Source organism: Oenanthe melanoleuca, chromosome 15 (genome assembly GCF_029582105.1).
Source record: "Oenanthe melanoleuca isolate GR-GAL-2019-014 chromosome 15, OMel1.0, whole genome shotgun sequence".
Classification (NCBI taxonomy): Eukaryota; Metazoa; Chordata; class Aves; order Passeriformes; family Muscicapidae; genus Oenanthe; species Oenanthe melanoleuca.
In genome coordinates, this window is record NC_079349.1 from 13,385,292 (window position 1) to 13,400,876 (window position 15,585).

Sequence of the window (15,585 nt, forward strand, 5' to 3'; positions counted from 1 at the left end):
GCTCCGGGTTCGACTGCGCTCCTTCCCCGCCCCGCCCCGCCCTCCCGCTCCGGCTCCGCTCCGCTCCGCTCCCGTTCCTGCTCCCAGCAGCGCTGTAGCCCCGCCGCTTCCCGCCGCCCGCCGATTCCCATCGCCCCGCCCCGCCCCGCCGGACCTCCGGCTCCCGTATTCCGGTGCCCAGCCCTGTCCTGGCACCGTGCACCCGCACCGAGACGAGCCGTCGTGCGGTGCCGTGCCGCGCCGCTCCGGACTCACTCCCGTCCCGGTCCCCACGCCGGTGCCGATGTAGCAGAACTCGGGCCTGGCCCGCCTGAGGTGGCACCCCAGGGTGTATTGCTGCCCGCAGAGTGTCCCCGAGCCCAGCCCGGGCGCGGGGACTCCCTACCCGCAGAAGCTGCTGCAACCCTCGGCTTGCGAGATGCGGGGCAGAAAGCCACCAGCACATCCTGCCCAGAGACCCTCCCCACTGGGCCCGGGGGATCACACCATGGGATGCCCCTGCACGCACTGGGGAGCTGTTTGAGCTGCTCCCTGACACCACTGAAGGATTAATGCCCAGGACACCCCCCAAACGCTGCAAGGGCTCCCTTGGGGATGTGTTGCCCCCTCCACATAGTCCTACTGCATGCTCCAACTCAGCAGCTGCTTGTGGTGTCCTTGTCCTTACATCCTGTCCCGGGTCCCAGAATGCAGTGCCAGGATAGCCAAGCTGTGATGTCTTGCTGTTGAAAGGTTCCCCTGGAGACCCCAAGCTCCTTATCTGCAGTTGAAGTGCAGCCCTGCTCTGCAGAGGACAAACTTGTTGGGGCTCAATCTTGTTTCTAGACAAAGGCCAGAAGTATTCCCTGGAGAGGACTAAGTACCTGATGTAACCCAGAGGTGCTGTGGGCTCCACAAAGCAGACAGCTGCCATCTGCTTCCAGCTCCTAGGTGAGGGAGAAAGATGATCAGCAGCCCAGAGACCAAGAGGCTTCTCCAGAGGAGGTCACTGAGATTAAGTTCACTGCTCTTCTGGGGGTTCCCAGCAATCTGGGAAGATGGATGGGATGGAGCAGGACCACAGCATCCTCTGACACAGGGAATGGGTGTGGTAGAGGTGCCTAGAAGGCACAGCAGTTTCCATACTGGGAGTATTGGTTCAGATGTCTCACTTCAGGCCTGCTTGGCAGGGTGGGTCTCCAGCTGCACAGGCATCCCAGAGCCCTCTGCTCCCCTACATTCCTCAGCAGCTCTCTGCTCTCCAGGTCTGACCAGCATTGGGCTGCACTGGAGCATGACAGCCCCTGCCCAAGCAACCACACTAGAGCCAACCCCTCCAAGCACTGTGCCCTCTAACATAACATCAGCCTCTTCCAGTCTCAGCAGCAGCATCATCTTCACTTGTGGGATGATCCCTGCCATGCCTGCCACAGAGCTGCTACACAGGGGTCTGGGGTCTGCCCTGGATTTCTGCTGTCACACAGCCCCTCAGGGATCAGGCATCAGCACACTCAGGGGTCTCCATCACTTGCAACTCTGCTGTCTTGTGGGAGCAGGCACTGCCACACACCCAGCTCCTGGCCTTCAGGCAGCACAGCTAGCAGCAGCTCATCTGCCCTTGGGATATGGGGGGGACCCCATGGCCAAACTTTAGCTGTTGAAGGTACATCAGGTTTGTTCCCCAGACCCTCTGCCAGCAACAGCCTTCCCACACAGAGCACCAAGAAGCAGAAGCACGCTGAGCTGTGTGGATAAAGTAGCCTTGGGTGCACAGCACTCAGCACGTGCAGCAGCTCTTATCCTGCCTGTGCTCCCACATGTCTGCACCACTCCTGGCTCCATCCCCCCAGGCAGTAATCCTGTCACATCCTCGCTGACCCACTGCCACGTCCCCAGGTTCACCACCCACCACACAGTATATGCATCCCTCCCCTGGGGTGAGGTGAGCATGCAGCCAGCCAAGCACAGACTCCCAGTAGACCTCCTTATTCCATGAAGTGGAGCAAGGAGATATTTGCAAACCTCTTGGAGAGTTCAGGGCTCCAGCTCCAGGCCTGGCTCTGGGAGGGCTGAGGGGCTGCCCTGTGAATTGGTGCAGGAGAGGTGAGGGAGTGATCTCACCAGTCTTCAGCAATCACAGCATGCTGTTGTGTTCTGTGCTGACAAAGGCAGTCATGTCACCCAGTAGATGAGAGGAACCTGCATCAAGGGGCAGAGGCCTGGGTGGATGCACAGATCCTGGAGGCTCCCCTAGCCAGGGGACAAGTGCAGCAAAGGGAGGAGGGGTAAGAATCCTTTGGGCTCCCTTTGGGGATGCTAAACATAATATTAAATAGCAGTGATGGAATTTTATTGTGCAAGCATGTGTCTGGAACTGGTCTGGGCACCTGCCTGATTCAGAGATGGGACAAGACAGACAAGGGTAGGAACATGACTGTAGTGCCAGGCAGGGAGAATTCAATGTTATTTGGGGCATAGCCCTTCAGCTGGGCAAAGCATGGAGCCAGCATTACCCTGCTGTTCTGGCAGCACAGACCCACTGGCAGTGCAGGGCCACACAGGCTGCAGTGGGCAGATGAGGCTCCTGGAATCAGTATCTTCTTCCTCCTGAAGCTTTCCTGGTTTCACTCCTCCTCTCCTGGGAACTTCTGACACCCACAGACCTTTGTCCATCCCACCGTCCGTACACCCAATATTTGGTGACTGCTCCCAAAATCATAAATTGGCTTGACCAGGCTGGCCTCAATCCCAGAGGAAGCCAGGGAGAGGGGATCTGTCATCCCAGGTGGATGTTTGGGTGAGGAGGAGGAGAGGAGGAGGAGAAGGAGGAGGAGCAGCAGCAGCAGCAGCAGCAGCAGCAGCAGCAGCAGCAGCAGCAGCAGCAGCAACAGCATAGTTGTTGAGTTTTGGAGCTCTCAGACCTACTTCCCAGGGCCCCCCATGGCAGAGTACCCCCGTGGTTCCCAGCTCCTCTGGGCAGGAGAGAAGATCCTCCAGCTGTCCGGGGCTGCAGGAGAAGCTGGGCTCCCCCTGCCTCCTCTACCTCCTCTTGCTCCTGAGAATTGCAGCCTTGGGTGTGATGATGTGCCAAGATCCTCTTTGACAGTAAGTCCCTGGGAACTATGCAGTTTGTTTAGTTCAGAGGCTGAGCAGGATCTGGGTAGATGTAACACTACTGTGGATGTAGTGCTGTGCTCTCTGAGACGTGGCAGGACCTGGGTATGGGCACACCCCAGAGATAGTGCAGGAGAAGGGATGTGTTAAGGGCTGCCCTTGGGTGTGGATGGAGGCTGGGCAGCACAGAGTGGCCAGGGTGATGCACAGGAGGGTGTGCATGGGACACGCAATGCAGCTGAAGGGCAGTAGCAGCTGGAGGGCAGCAGTATGGCAGCTCTGCTGCAGTCAGACCAGCCACAGGACCACCAGCCTGTACAGAAATGGTGCCACTTGCTTAGGACAGGCATTCATGCCCAAACACATCCCCATTTCTCAGGCATGATTCACATCCTGCTGGGAGCCAGAGCAGGATCTGGTGTGATGGATCCCTCACATCCTGCTGCTGGCAGGGGCACTGGGCAGCCTCCTACCTGCCTGGGAATGCTGCTTCATCTGGGATAGGAAGGAGATATGTGACAAGGAAGGTCCCACTTTTGGGATGCTACATTGCCTAAGGAGGATCAGTGCTGTCACATACACTGAGGATTCCAGTTTTCCCACTTGGCTGGTGTGGGGACCAGCATTCCAAAAGCACACGCCACCTATGAGCTAGAAGCAATTTGCCCCAGATGTAGATCTCGAGGGCTGGATCTCTGTCATGTCTCTTTACCTGCACAGAGGAAGAGAACGGGCAGGTCTATCCATCTATCTGCAGGCTCTTGTCTGTTGCTCATGCTGGTACAGGAGCAATGCTGGCGAGTACCCAGGGGCTCAGCCTGCTCAGGGCGTGCACCCGTGCTCCTGGCGCAGAGGGTAGATCCACACAGAGGTAGATCCACACATGAGGTGCTGGGTTAGTGCCCTTCCTGCCCATGCCCACCCCGGTCCAGCTCAATTCCTGCTGTGAGGATTGCAGCACAAGGGTACTGAGCTCTTGTCCCACCACAGCCTTGGCTTGTAGGAGTTAAAGCCCAGATAAGTGAATCTATTTCTCTCCACTGACCTTTGGCCCCTGTCCTGCACAGAATCCCCCAAGGATCCTGTGAAGCAAGCACAATCTGTCCCATTCCCTGCCCTGCCACAGGAGTCAGTGAGTCTATCCTGCAGCACCACATCCCTGTCACAGGAGCCTGGATCCGCTTCTGCTGCAGTGCCTCTGACACAGCCTGCTCCTACCTGGGCACCTCTTGGCCACAAGTCCACATTGCCTCTGCCTCAGGAAGGAGGGGAGAAGGAAACACTCTCAGTAGGCAGCACTACAGGAGCCCAGGGCACTGCACAGCACCCCACAGTGCAGCCACAAGCAGGGCACCATGTCCATGAGGAGCAGAGAGAGCCTGCAGCAGAGGCTGCCATGGAACTAGCATCTGCTCAGGACATGGCTCCAGGCTGCAGCCTGGTCCCTGGCTGTGTGCCTAGAGGACTAGAGTGCTTGAAAAAGGGCAGGGCCTCGGTGTCAGCATCTCCAGCAACCACAGGGCTGCCAGCCTGCAAAGAGTGGAACCTCCCTTCCCTGCTGTATGCTGGCATTTCCAAATGGATCTGTGCATGGTCCTTGTCCCCCTGCACAGCCACTGCTGCCAGGGCCTGCAGAGGCACTCTGTGGCATCTGAACTTCCCATGGAGCTGTGCCCCTGCTTAGATGGCACTGGTAGCCTGCAGAGTTTCCCGTCCAGCCTGGCCAGACCTCCAAATATCTCTTGTCTGACTGTCCTTTGTCCAAGGGGTTGTATCCCTCCCACCGTGCTGACCCACAGGATCCTCATCCAGCTTTTCTCTGCACCTTGAGCAGTGGTGAGAAACAGGGTCCCAGGGGTACCTCAGCTCCTGGCCACATCAGAAGCTCTGCCTGGAGAGCTGGAGAGAAATATCTTTGTGCTATCAGAACAGAGGGAAGCTCCAGCTCAACTGCAGCTCTGAGAGCTCATGTGAAGCCCTGACTGTGTGTTACACTGAGGGAGGTGGCTTCAGCATTTCCACAGACAGGACATTCCTGGGAGGTAATCTTCTCTTCTGCCTTTCCAATTTCTTTGTCATGCTGAATTAACACAATTCTTTTTTTTTTTTTTTTCACCTTTTTGAGACACCTCAAAAGCCCATAGATCAAATGTTCAGATCTGCTGTGGCCAAGAAAGGAAAGATTTGGAAAAAGAACAGTTGTTCAGGAAAGATGCCACTCCTGGTCACTTACCCTAAAACCCAGGCTCCAGACATCTTCAAATACTGCTCAGCCTGGAGAAGGCTCTACAGAAACCTCATTGCAGCCTTCCAATATGTAGAGGGGTAGATAGTGATAGGGTAAGGGGGAATGGTTTTAAACTTGACAGAGGAGAGATTTCAATAAGATGTTCTTCCCTGTAAGGATGGTAAAGCACTGGCATATTGTCCAGAGAAGCTGTGGCTGCCCCACCTCTTTAAGTGTTCTGGGTCAGGCTGGACAGGGATAGTGGAAGGTGTTCCTGGCCATGGCAGGGGAATGAAATGAAATGAAATGAAATGAAATGAAATGAAATGAAATGAGCTTTGAGGTCCCTTCCTATAGCCTGAACTATTCTGTGAAACATACCAACCCTTTCAGAGCTTTCCCAGGAGATTGGAGAAGCCATCTGCATCCAAGAATCCTCCCTGTCAGTTAGGAGTTATTTTGACCCCTAGGCCAAAATAGGCTGGGAGGCAATCAAGGAATTGTTTTCCAGATTGCCCTAAAAAATGGCTTTATTCACAAGCTGTATGTCAACAGCAAGATCACTCTTCTTGCAGCGATGGGTTTGGGGAAGGTGCCCCAAATCACCATGACTAGAGACCAAAGTGACACTACTGTGCACAAGCAAGGCCAAACAGACCTGGGTAGAGGTGGCCAAACCCCCTCGACTGTCCAGGTCCTCTCAGCAGCCTTGTGCCAAGGCAAACAGACTGCTTGTCCTGGAGTTGCAACACAGCCTGCATGGAGGGAGACACAGCCAAGTCCAAGTGCAAGGTTCAGCCGACACTCACAGGCTGGCTGCAGGCAGCTCTGGCTACAGGCACAACTTCTCCTCCAGGACTGAGGAGCTGGGGACAAATCTGCCTCAGCACTCAGAGGTTGCTCTCTAATGCAGCATGGAAATCGCACCAGTGCCATACGACTCCAAGAAATCTGGAAGCTGTAATGTTATGGAGCACTGTACATGACCAGACCTGGTATTTGCTAATGAGCCACATCACAAAAGACAGTTGGGTGTGCTGCTCCCAATGAGTCATGTCCTACCAGCTGGTGGAGGGCCTGGCTGTGTGTCACACCTCTGGGCTTTCTGCTGCCTGTGGTTGGTGATGGCTGCCCCATGCTCCAAGACTACCATGTCCTTATGGACCAAAAGGATGAGTTTTCATCTGCTGCTCTCTGGTGACAGCTCTGTTTGCCTCTACACCTTCTGTAGAAGAAGAAGTAGGAGAAGCCAGGAGGAAAACACTTCCTTCTAAATGCTTGACTTCAGGGTTGTTTTCTTGGATTGTATTGAATTGACATGGAGATGCAACTCATGCCCAAGAAAAGGCAGAATGTTTTTGATGCTTTTTGATGCAGCTCTTCTCTGTCAGTGAGACTGGCATGCTGTGTCTGAAGGAGAACACCCCATGGAGGCAGCAGCATATTTCACAGCAGAAATTCCCATTCTGTACAGGGAGACAATGAGAACTCATCACACAGCAGAGGCAGCACATGGCATGGAACGAAAAAATGAACCAAAAAGCTGTGAGACAACATGATTTCAAGCCTATTAAAGGAAGCTGCTTTAACGTTCTTTCTACAAACTCAGGGCAATGGAAAAGAGATCCATGCCAATCTGGCTACTGGGGCTTGCAACTGCACTCAATCTTCTTAGAAGTACCAAGGTGAACACTCAGTAGAACAGCACTAACCTAGAACTTCAGCAGCTTCTGTCATGATATAGACAGAGGACCTTGCATCCAAAGGCAATGCCATTTTTTCCTTCCAAAAAAATGAAGGATAAAGGAAGGACCAGTAAACACCTGAGGACTACTGGTGGTGTCTGATTTATTTTTCACTGCCTGCTTATTTCACTCTTGACACTGAAAACTTCATTTCTACAATGCAAAGTTTTACATTTCTTCACATACATAAGCACGGATAAAGCTACAATTAACCAACAGGGTGTGGAAAAGATACACCGATGCACTAATGGCACTTGTCTGATGCAGAATCTAGTACTTACCACTATAATGACTCCTGCATTAAGTACTGGCTTAGAAGGCTAGCTTCTTAAAATACAGGGGAGAAAAAGAACAATTGTTGACTCAAGGCCCACACAAGTGTAGAAGCAGTTACCTTCAACTTGCAGAACAATGGCCACATAAATAAGCCCTTCAATGACCTCAGGCTATGGCCTGGAGTCCAGTGGAAAGAGGCTTAACAAAAGCTATGCCAGAGTAAGGACCCAGCAAACACCACACTGCATGGGAACCCACACCACAGCCTAGAAACAGATTTTGAACAGTGTGGAATCAAAAGACTAGTTTTACAAGAGGACTTGGGGATTATTTCAGAGTAAAAGCTCAGCTTTAGGGTTAAAGAATAGCAGTACAGTTTGCCCCAAGCTCCACTTGTACAGGCTGGACAAACCACCAATGCATGGGTCATTTATGAGGAAAGTTATGTGCACCAGAACAAACTGCTGCCTTCTACTGCATTGGAGACTTCAAAGATGAGGGGGTATTGCCTGTGACACCTGAGCAGCCAGACTTGTTTTGCTCATACTGCAAGATGGAGAGATATTCGGACTGAACAGGAACTCAGGGAAATGGTGCTGGTAGCAGAAGGAAAATAAAATAAAAAAAAGGTGAGGTTGCCTGTCGTAATCAGTATAACTGAAAGATCTAGAACTATTTGAAGAAAGTTTAGGAAGAGAGTTTCCAAGGAAAAATAGCTGCCCCAAAAAAGGATAAATGTGAATTCCAGTGGGAAGACTTCAATCTCTAAAGTACTGAGAAATTCAGCAGTTTGCAGCAGTGGTACACAGGCCAAACAAGCTTGTTATGTCTCTATCCACGGACAGAGAGGTTCCTGTCAAAGCATAGCTCTGCCATGGCCAAGACAGAACTGTGATGTAATCTAAATGCTGCTTTGCATAAGAAGAATTAATTTCATTACACCTTGGACCAATGTCTGGCAACTCAGAGAGCCAGCAAAGGAAGGTATAAATCTTCCAAGACTTGTGCAAGCGAGACCAAAGAGGCTTGGGAAAGTATAAGAATGAAATTCTCACTTCTCTTTTGTCAAATCGATCACCAGCAAATGGTGAGATGGTGATGAGCAATTTCCTGCCGGAGCTGGCCAAATGAAATAGATCTGCAACATACTGGTCTTCTACCAAGGGCCAATGGAAAGGATTGCCATACAGCCAGCCCATTATCCAAACAGGTCAGATCCCATAGGAGCAGCCAGAAGGTGTCCAACTGCTCTGTCCACAGTGCTGCAGTACCCCGATGATGTTATAAACCTCTCCAACACCAGGAAAGAAACATTGGTTCCTCCCTGAAGGTAAGACGATGAGACAAAGTTCCTGGTAGGCACAGAGACACTCACTACCTGAGAGGACAAGGTTGATATGATGCGTAAGTTCAGGTTCATGTTCCTCAGGAACACATATTTGGGTAATTACCTTGCCCTTATACTGGTAGGATTTATATTGCTATTGAATATCTGCTGCTGATACTGACTACAATGTGACAAAACAAAAGCTGAGCACAACAGACCATGCTACAATCTTTAACAGACTCATTGACTGTAATACACCTAATACACCTAAACACAGCTCTCGCTCTCAACAGTAATTTTCCTAATTCTTTCATGCCATTTGATGTCCTGCTGCACACAGCTTTTCAGAGATAAGGTCTACAAGAGCCACTGCAGACACATGCACAGTGATTTTTTTACACCTTCACAAGAATACAGAGAAATCCCTGCCAGGAGGAATGACATAACTTGCTGGCCTAAACAGGCCAAACAGAGCTAAATACTGTTCTGCAAAGTTCTCAGGCCAAAGCTGCAGACTTATTAACTCAGGCTCACAGACCACTGGAGATGGGGAAGTCAAACAATTCAAATATGAAACTTAGATTTTAGCCATTTAATCATGAGTAAGATTTAAATTTAATTTTTCACCACTATCTTGGATACCACAGAACCATGGAATGGTTTGGACTGAAAAGGATTTTAAAACTCATCTTGTTATATCCCCTGCCACGGGCAGGTACACCTTCCACTAGGCCAGGTTGATTCAAAAAGCTCTGGCCAGCCTGGCTTTGCATACTTAGAGGGATGGAGCAGCCACAGCTTCTCTGGGCAGCCTGTGCCAGGGCCTCTCCATCTTCCCAGGAAGTTCTTCTCAATAACCCTGTCCTCTGGCATTTGACTTATTCTCCTTTCTCCAAAGTCCCTCTCCAGCTCCCTTGGAGCCCTCTCAGGAACTAAGAGGCTGCAGTAAGGTCACCCTGGATGCTTCTCTTCCCCAAGCTCAATAATCCCAACTCCCATAGCCTTTTTTTTTATTTTTTTTCCCTGATAAGTTAGATTTTATTGTTAGAAAATTAACAAAATAAAGTGTGTGGGTTTTTTTTTTTTTGTTTGTTTTTTAAACAAAACCTTTGCATTTTCCCTGTGGTTCCATATAAATAAAGTATCAAATAATGTTTATCCTTTTTAAATCTGCAATCTTACATGTTTCATTCTTGCTGGACATTCTTCAAGAAGAAATATGCCACAATAATTTCTTCACAGACTGAATTACTTCAGATTTTGCATTAAGTTCTGATTCCTACTACCCAAGACACAGCAGACACAGTTATGCTGTTTCAGCGTCCATTTCAGAAGGACAATTGGGGGTATTCTTCCACTGGACAACTCAGGTGCTCAGACAAGTATTCCTGGAGTTCAGGCTGCATTTTTGGGGGGCACGGTGGGGGCAGGACAGAGGTAGGACAGCCCCTGAGTTCAATCCCTTCCCATTTCAAGATGAAACAAAGGCACAGAATTGAAACAAGAATATTTACAATTTTTATATACCCTGTGCATTAATTTTTTTGGGAAATACAAGCACGTTCAGGAGCTTCTCCTCGGTGACTTCCCAGAGCCTTCACCGGCGCAGCAGGACCGGCACCCGCCGAAATCCGCGCGGAGCCTCCGTAAGAGTTCAGCGGCGCGATCCTTCCACCGAGATGCATCTCAGCGCCGCCTCCGAGCTCGGAACCGCCGGGCCTCACCCGCTCCGAGCTGGCGCCCAGCGTCACCGCCAGCGGGTGCTGCCCCGCGCACGCAGCCGGCACCGCGGCGATCGGCCCCTCCCGGCTCCGGCGAGTTCGCGCAGGGCCGGACGGGCCCCCGGCTCCCGGGCCCGGCTGCACCACACCCGCTCCCCCACCCAAGGAAGCCGCGGCGTTTGCTCCCGCTGCGCTGAAGCGCTCGGCTGCTGCCGGAACGGAGCCTGGGGGAAAGCAGGGCTCCCGCAAAGGGCCTCGGAGGGTCCCGGAGCGGCCGCGCACACCGCACTCACCCACCTCCGCCGCTCCCTCCCGGCCGCGCGCGCCCGTCACGCGGCGGCGCAGAGCCCACATTGGCCGCGCCGAGGCGCTTGCATCACGTGCCTCTTCTTGACCAATGGGTGGCAGCCGCGTGTCTCCGCCCCGCGGGGGCAGTTGCGGCGCCGGGTGCGATCCCAGCGCGGCGGAGACAAAGCGGGCCTGTGTCGGGCCGGCACGGCACAGCACAGCACGGCACGGCACGGCACGGCACGGCACCGCACCGCACCGCACCGCACCGCACCGCACCGCACCGCACCGCACCGCGAGGGGGCGGTGGGGCGCGGCATTGCAGTGCAGTGCAGCGCCGGCTGCTCATCCGGTGGGGGGCCGTGACTGGTAGGGGGCGGGGAGGGCTCGAGGCGCGCGCGCGGCCGCTGCTGCATGCGGCGCGGGCCCGGGCCCGATGGCGACCGCCGCCGCCATGTCCCTGGGCAATTACAGCAGCCTGAACCGGGCCCAGCTTACCTTCGAATACCTGCACACCAACTCGTGAGTACCGGCTGGGGTGGGGTGGGCCTGGCCGAAGCCACGCGGGCCCGTGGGGCTCCGCGGCCCCTGGCCTCGGCGCCTCGTGGTCCCTCCGGGGGCCGGCTGGTTCACCGCGGGCAAGTCCTCGCGTCACGGAGATCCAGTGTGTGGGGACAAGAGGCCCCGAGGGGAACGGAGAGGCCCCTTGGGCAACGAAACCGGCACAACCAGACCTCTGCAGAGCGGTGTTTGCGCTGCCATGCCAGCCACCTGCATCTGCAGCCATCTGCAGCATCTGTCTTTGTGTGTGACTGAGAGTTTTGTCGGTTTATTTTTAACATGATTACGATACTCCTTTTCCAGTCAGATTTTTGCATGTCGCCAGTGAACCCCCCCAAAATAACACCTCTTGAGAAGAGGCAAAGCCATTATTTGAAATGAATTTCTTCTGAGCGCATGTCTAGAAAGCGAGAAGCATCATCAGGAAGCAGCGCTTAGCGGGGTCAGGCACCCATCAACATCTGCCTGCTGCTTCTAAGCCTTGTAATGCCATGTATAGAGGAGATGAAAGAGCTTGTTCTGTCTGAACTGGAAGAACTCTCTGGAACCACTTGACGTAGCTTCATTTTGATCAGCTGTTCGGTCACCGGCATAAGATTGTCTGTTGATGTTCTATGGAAGAGTTGACTTACTGTTATCCATCAACAGAAGAACAAATAAAGTGCAGGTTTATTTTTTTTCCCCTTTTCAACATGTGAAGGATCACAGTGGTCTGTAGCAGTCTAAAGATGGCACAGAAACACTGGCAACTTGGTTTCAAAATACTTTTGTCTAGTTCTGTTGAGATGAGATACATCTGCAAGAAGAGTTAAGACTAATCTCACATATTCCAAGATCATTGCAATCCATTTATTTTCAGAATCAGGAAAGTAATGGGCTTTGAACAGGGAATTAAACCTAGTAATGGCTCCATGTCACATTTGGGTCTGCTCTCTAGCTTGGCTGGTAGCAGTTGCATATGGAGTGAACAGTCTGGTGCCTGAAGATGGACAGTACTGAGTCATGTTGTGGTGCATTTGTTAATTTGTGAAACTCTCATGTCCAGCTCCAGAAGACAATCTTTTTTTATGGATTAGAAGACTGTGCAGATGATGGCAGTGCTCTGTGAGCAGGTTGTGTATGCCTGCAAAGCTCCAGAACTCCATCCATCTTCATAAGAAGATAAAGCCTGTGCTGTAGAAAAGACTGAGTTGTTGCTGCTGCTCTCAAGTATATTTAAGCTACTTCATGTTGCCATTGTGCTTACGCTGCTGTCTGCTTGTGTCCTGCGTGTCTACAGTGATACCTGCACTACTGAATTCTTGGGAGGAGCTGGAAGCTAATGCTTGGATAAACCAAAGCCAGAGCTTCTTGTTCATCGTGAACAAAGAGCCTTTTGAGGTTATGGGAATCAGTGCATAAGTTAAATGCTTCCCTAAGAATGGCAGTGGGAATAATGGAAGTCATAAAAACAAAGAAAACGCCAAACTAAACCATAACAGATAACCTTTCCTGCTCCTCTAGTAAAAAAATGAGCAAAAAATTAAAAGAGCCAATCCCCAAATCAACCCAAGGCCAGCACAGGGATTTTGATAGAGGAGACTGTTCTTTTGGACTGTTCTCTCTTGCTAAGGAAGGCCATTCCATCATAGATAAATTCTAGTTCAACGCTAAGCATGTTCTCAGTCAAGGAGGTAGAAAAAGTTTAAATTGCAGTGAAAGACCAGCCATCTGGCTGTTAGGATACAGAAGAAAACCATGCTTTTTTTTTTTCTTTCTTTCTTTCTTTCTTTCTTTCTTTCTTTCTAAGACCTTTCAGAAAAGTTTCTGTATGTCTAACTCAGAATGCTTGGTCTGAAGTGCTTTACGGGAGACAGTTGATCAAGTCCCTGAGCTTGAGGACTTGCAGCAGATCTTTCCAATAGTGGCCTAATGCTTACATGTCCGATGGTACATAGAGTTGAGCCTCCAGCATCTACATTAATTGATTCAGTTGCCATATTTTTTAAAAATAAAAATATCACCATGCTTTTCCAAGTTCTTTATTTGATGAGTTGAGTGGAGACAGACTTTTTAGTAAGTTCTGTAGTTATTAGACAAGGTAATGACTTTAAACGAAGAGTGTAGATTCAGACTAGATAGAAGGAAGACATTCTTCCCTGTGAGGGTGGGGAGGCCATCCCTCGAAGTGTCCAAGGCTGCTTTGGGTGGGGCTTGGAGCAACCTGGCATAGTGAAAGGTGTTTCTGCCCATGGCTGGAGGTTGGACTAGATGACCTTTAAAGGTTTTTTTCAACCCTTAATGTTTCTGTATTAAAGTTCTTTTAGTTCCTAGACTGAAAATCAATGTGCAAAAGCACATGAAAATTACATGTGCATTGTTTTATGACTTTCCAGTCACCTGCTGGTTTTCCTTAACAATTAAATGATGTTATATTAAGATACTTCCAGAGTTATTCATTGAGATGATGCCAAAAATATAAGAGAGACCAACCAATCTGTATTTGCGTATTTTGAATATTTATAGTAAAAAATTGAAGGAGTTTGTTAAAAGTTGAGGACCTGAAATTGTCTTCTAGCAGTAGGTAGCCTTTAGCTTGTAACTTGTGTGTTGTTGTGTAACTAGAATTGTCCTGCTAAATAGCTGAAGTGGAAGAAGGTCACTCAAATAGATTTCAAGATGACTAAATGATGGACTTGAGGATAGTTAGTAATAAATATCTCCCTATCCCCCAAGTCACCTCTTGTGCTTTTTGCCTGTTTTTGGTCTGGAACAGGATGCATTACTTAGAGAATGGCTGGTTTTCCTGATACATGTTTTAAAATAAGACATTTTCCCAGATGCGTCCTCCTTCAGAGCAAAAGTGAAGTCTTAAGTCTCTCATTAGTTACTAGGTACTTGTCTGCAGAGTCTGGAGTCGAGCAGGAGGTTCCTGTAGGAACTGCTCACAAAAGCAGCTTTTCTTCCCTTGGGACATTACTCAAAATGATTCTTTGTGGAGGTGTTTGAAGTTGGTCGTGTTTTAGAGCCGTTTGACTTGACCTTTTGTCACCTATGTTTCAATAAATTGCCAATGTTGGACTCCCTTGTTCTATTCCTTTTCAAGCCTCCAGTTCTGCATGGAGCTGGCTCAAATGGAAGAGGCACACTGTGGGATGGTCCAGGCCAGTCTTTGTCTACCCAGATGAGCTGTTGTTGACACTATGGATTTTGATAATACTTTCCTCCCTTCTGTATGTTGTTTCATCCAGTGTATGGCAGTAATAGCTGTAGAAAGGGTGATAAAGTATTGGAATGGTTTGCCTGGGGAGATGGTGGAGTCATCATCTCCAGATGATGATTTTTTTTTTTTGTAAAAAGACTGGATGTGGCACTTGATGCCACATTGTTGAGGTGCTGGGTTGGGTTGGACTTGATCTTGGAGATCTCTTCCAACCTTGTGATTCTGTGTGTGTGTGATTCTTTGTGTGTGATTTGGATGCTCTGATGCAGGCTGTTGTTGCCTCTGATGATGCCTGTCTAAAATAAGCTCACCGTGTTTGCAGGTTACATGCAAGCTCTGACAGACTTCATTTTGCCAACAGCTTCTCATGTATTTTTAAAGTTGTGTTGCAAGTAAAAGAATCCCAAACTTTTTTGGGGAGATGTGAGAAATGGTCACTGGTTGATCACGATGGATGTGAAGTATTTTAGGCACTTTTAACTGTAAGGCAAGACCATGGGATTTGTTTACGATTAGTTGATTAAATCAGGCCAAAGCACTTCACTTGACTTTAGTTAGATATTGACAAGCATGTTCAAACTCATAAATTGAATAGAAGACTTTTATAGCATATATTCATTTCTGTTAGTGGTGAATTTCATTGGCTTGTGGCAAGGTTTCCCTTTGCTTGTGTCAGCACAAGAGGTTATAGTTTTGGGAGATGGTTGAGGTATGTACGGTGTTGGGCTATGTGGAGATGTTTTGTTTTGCCTTTCTTATCATCTATAGCTGTGTTATCAGTTGTTTTGTTCCAGCATCTTTCTTTGGAAATCCTTATTTGTATTTTATTTGTATCTGTTCTTCGAAGGATTCCTAAACTGTGGAGTAAAAGGTGTTCATGAAGCATAGTTACTAGTGCTAAAGCATCCATTTGCTTATGGGTTACTTCCTAAATAAGGAAGTATGTGGTGTTGACCTGTGGAGCTGAATAGACACTTGTAAACTCAAGAGAACACTTGAAATCTGTAATCGTGTTACATATCTGCTCACCCACCTCCCCAGTGGGATGGGGAGGTGAATTGTACAAGGCTATGACCCGTGGGCTGAGATAACAGCAGTTCAAAGATGGGAGTGAAGGAACGTACAATAATAATAGAAAAAGGAGA

General features: G+C 49.9%; 1 protein-coding gene across 4 annotated transcripts in view; it reads left to right on the forward strand.

Annotated features, from left to right (window-relative positions):
* The first annotated feature begins 11,031 nt into the window (after positions 1-11,031).
* The window catches only part of MORC2 (MORC family CW-type zinc finger 2), a 43,338-nt gene continuing 38,784 nt past the window's right edge, over positions 11,032-15,585 (forward strand). For 2 of the 4 annotated variants that reach the window (XM_056504208.1, XM_056504209.1), the window contains exon 1: positions 11,097-11,199. In XM_056504208.1, coding sequence (XP_056360183.1) covers positions 11,114-11,199 — 86 coding nt within the window. In that variant the 5' untranslated portion in view covers positions 11,097-11,113. Of the gene's footprint in view, positions 11,200-12,329; positions 12,619-15,585 lie in introns of those variants that run through there. The other 2 variants (XM_056504207.1, XM_056504210.1) reach the window with 2 other exon arrangements.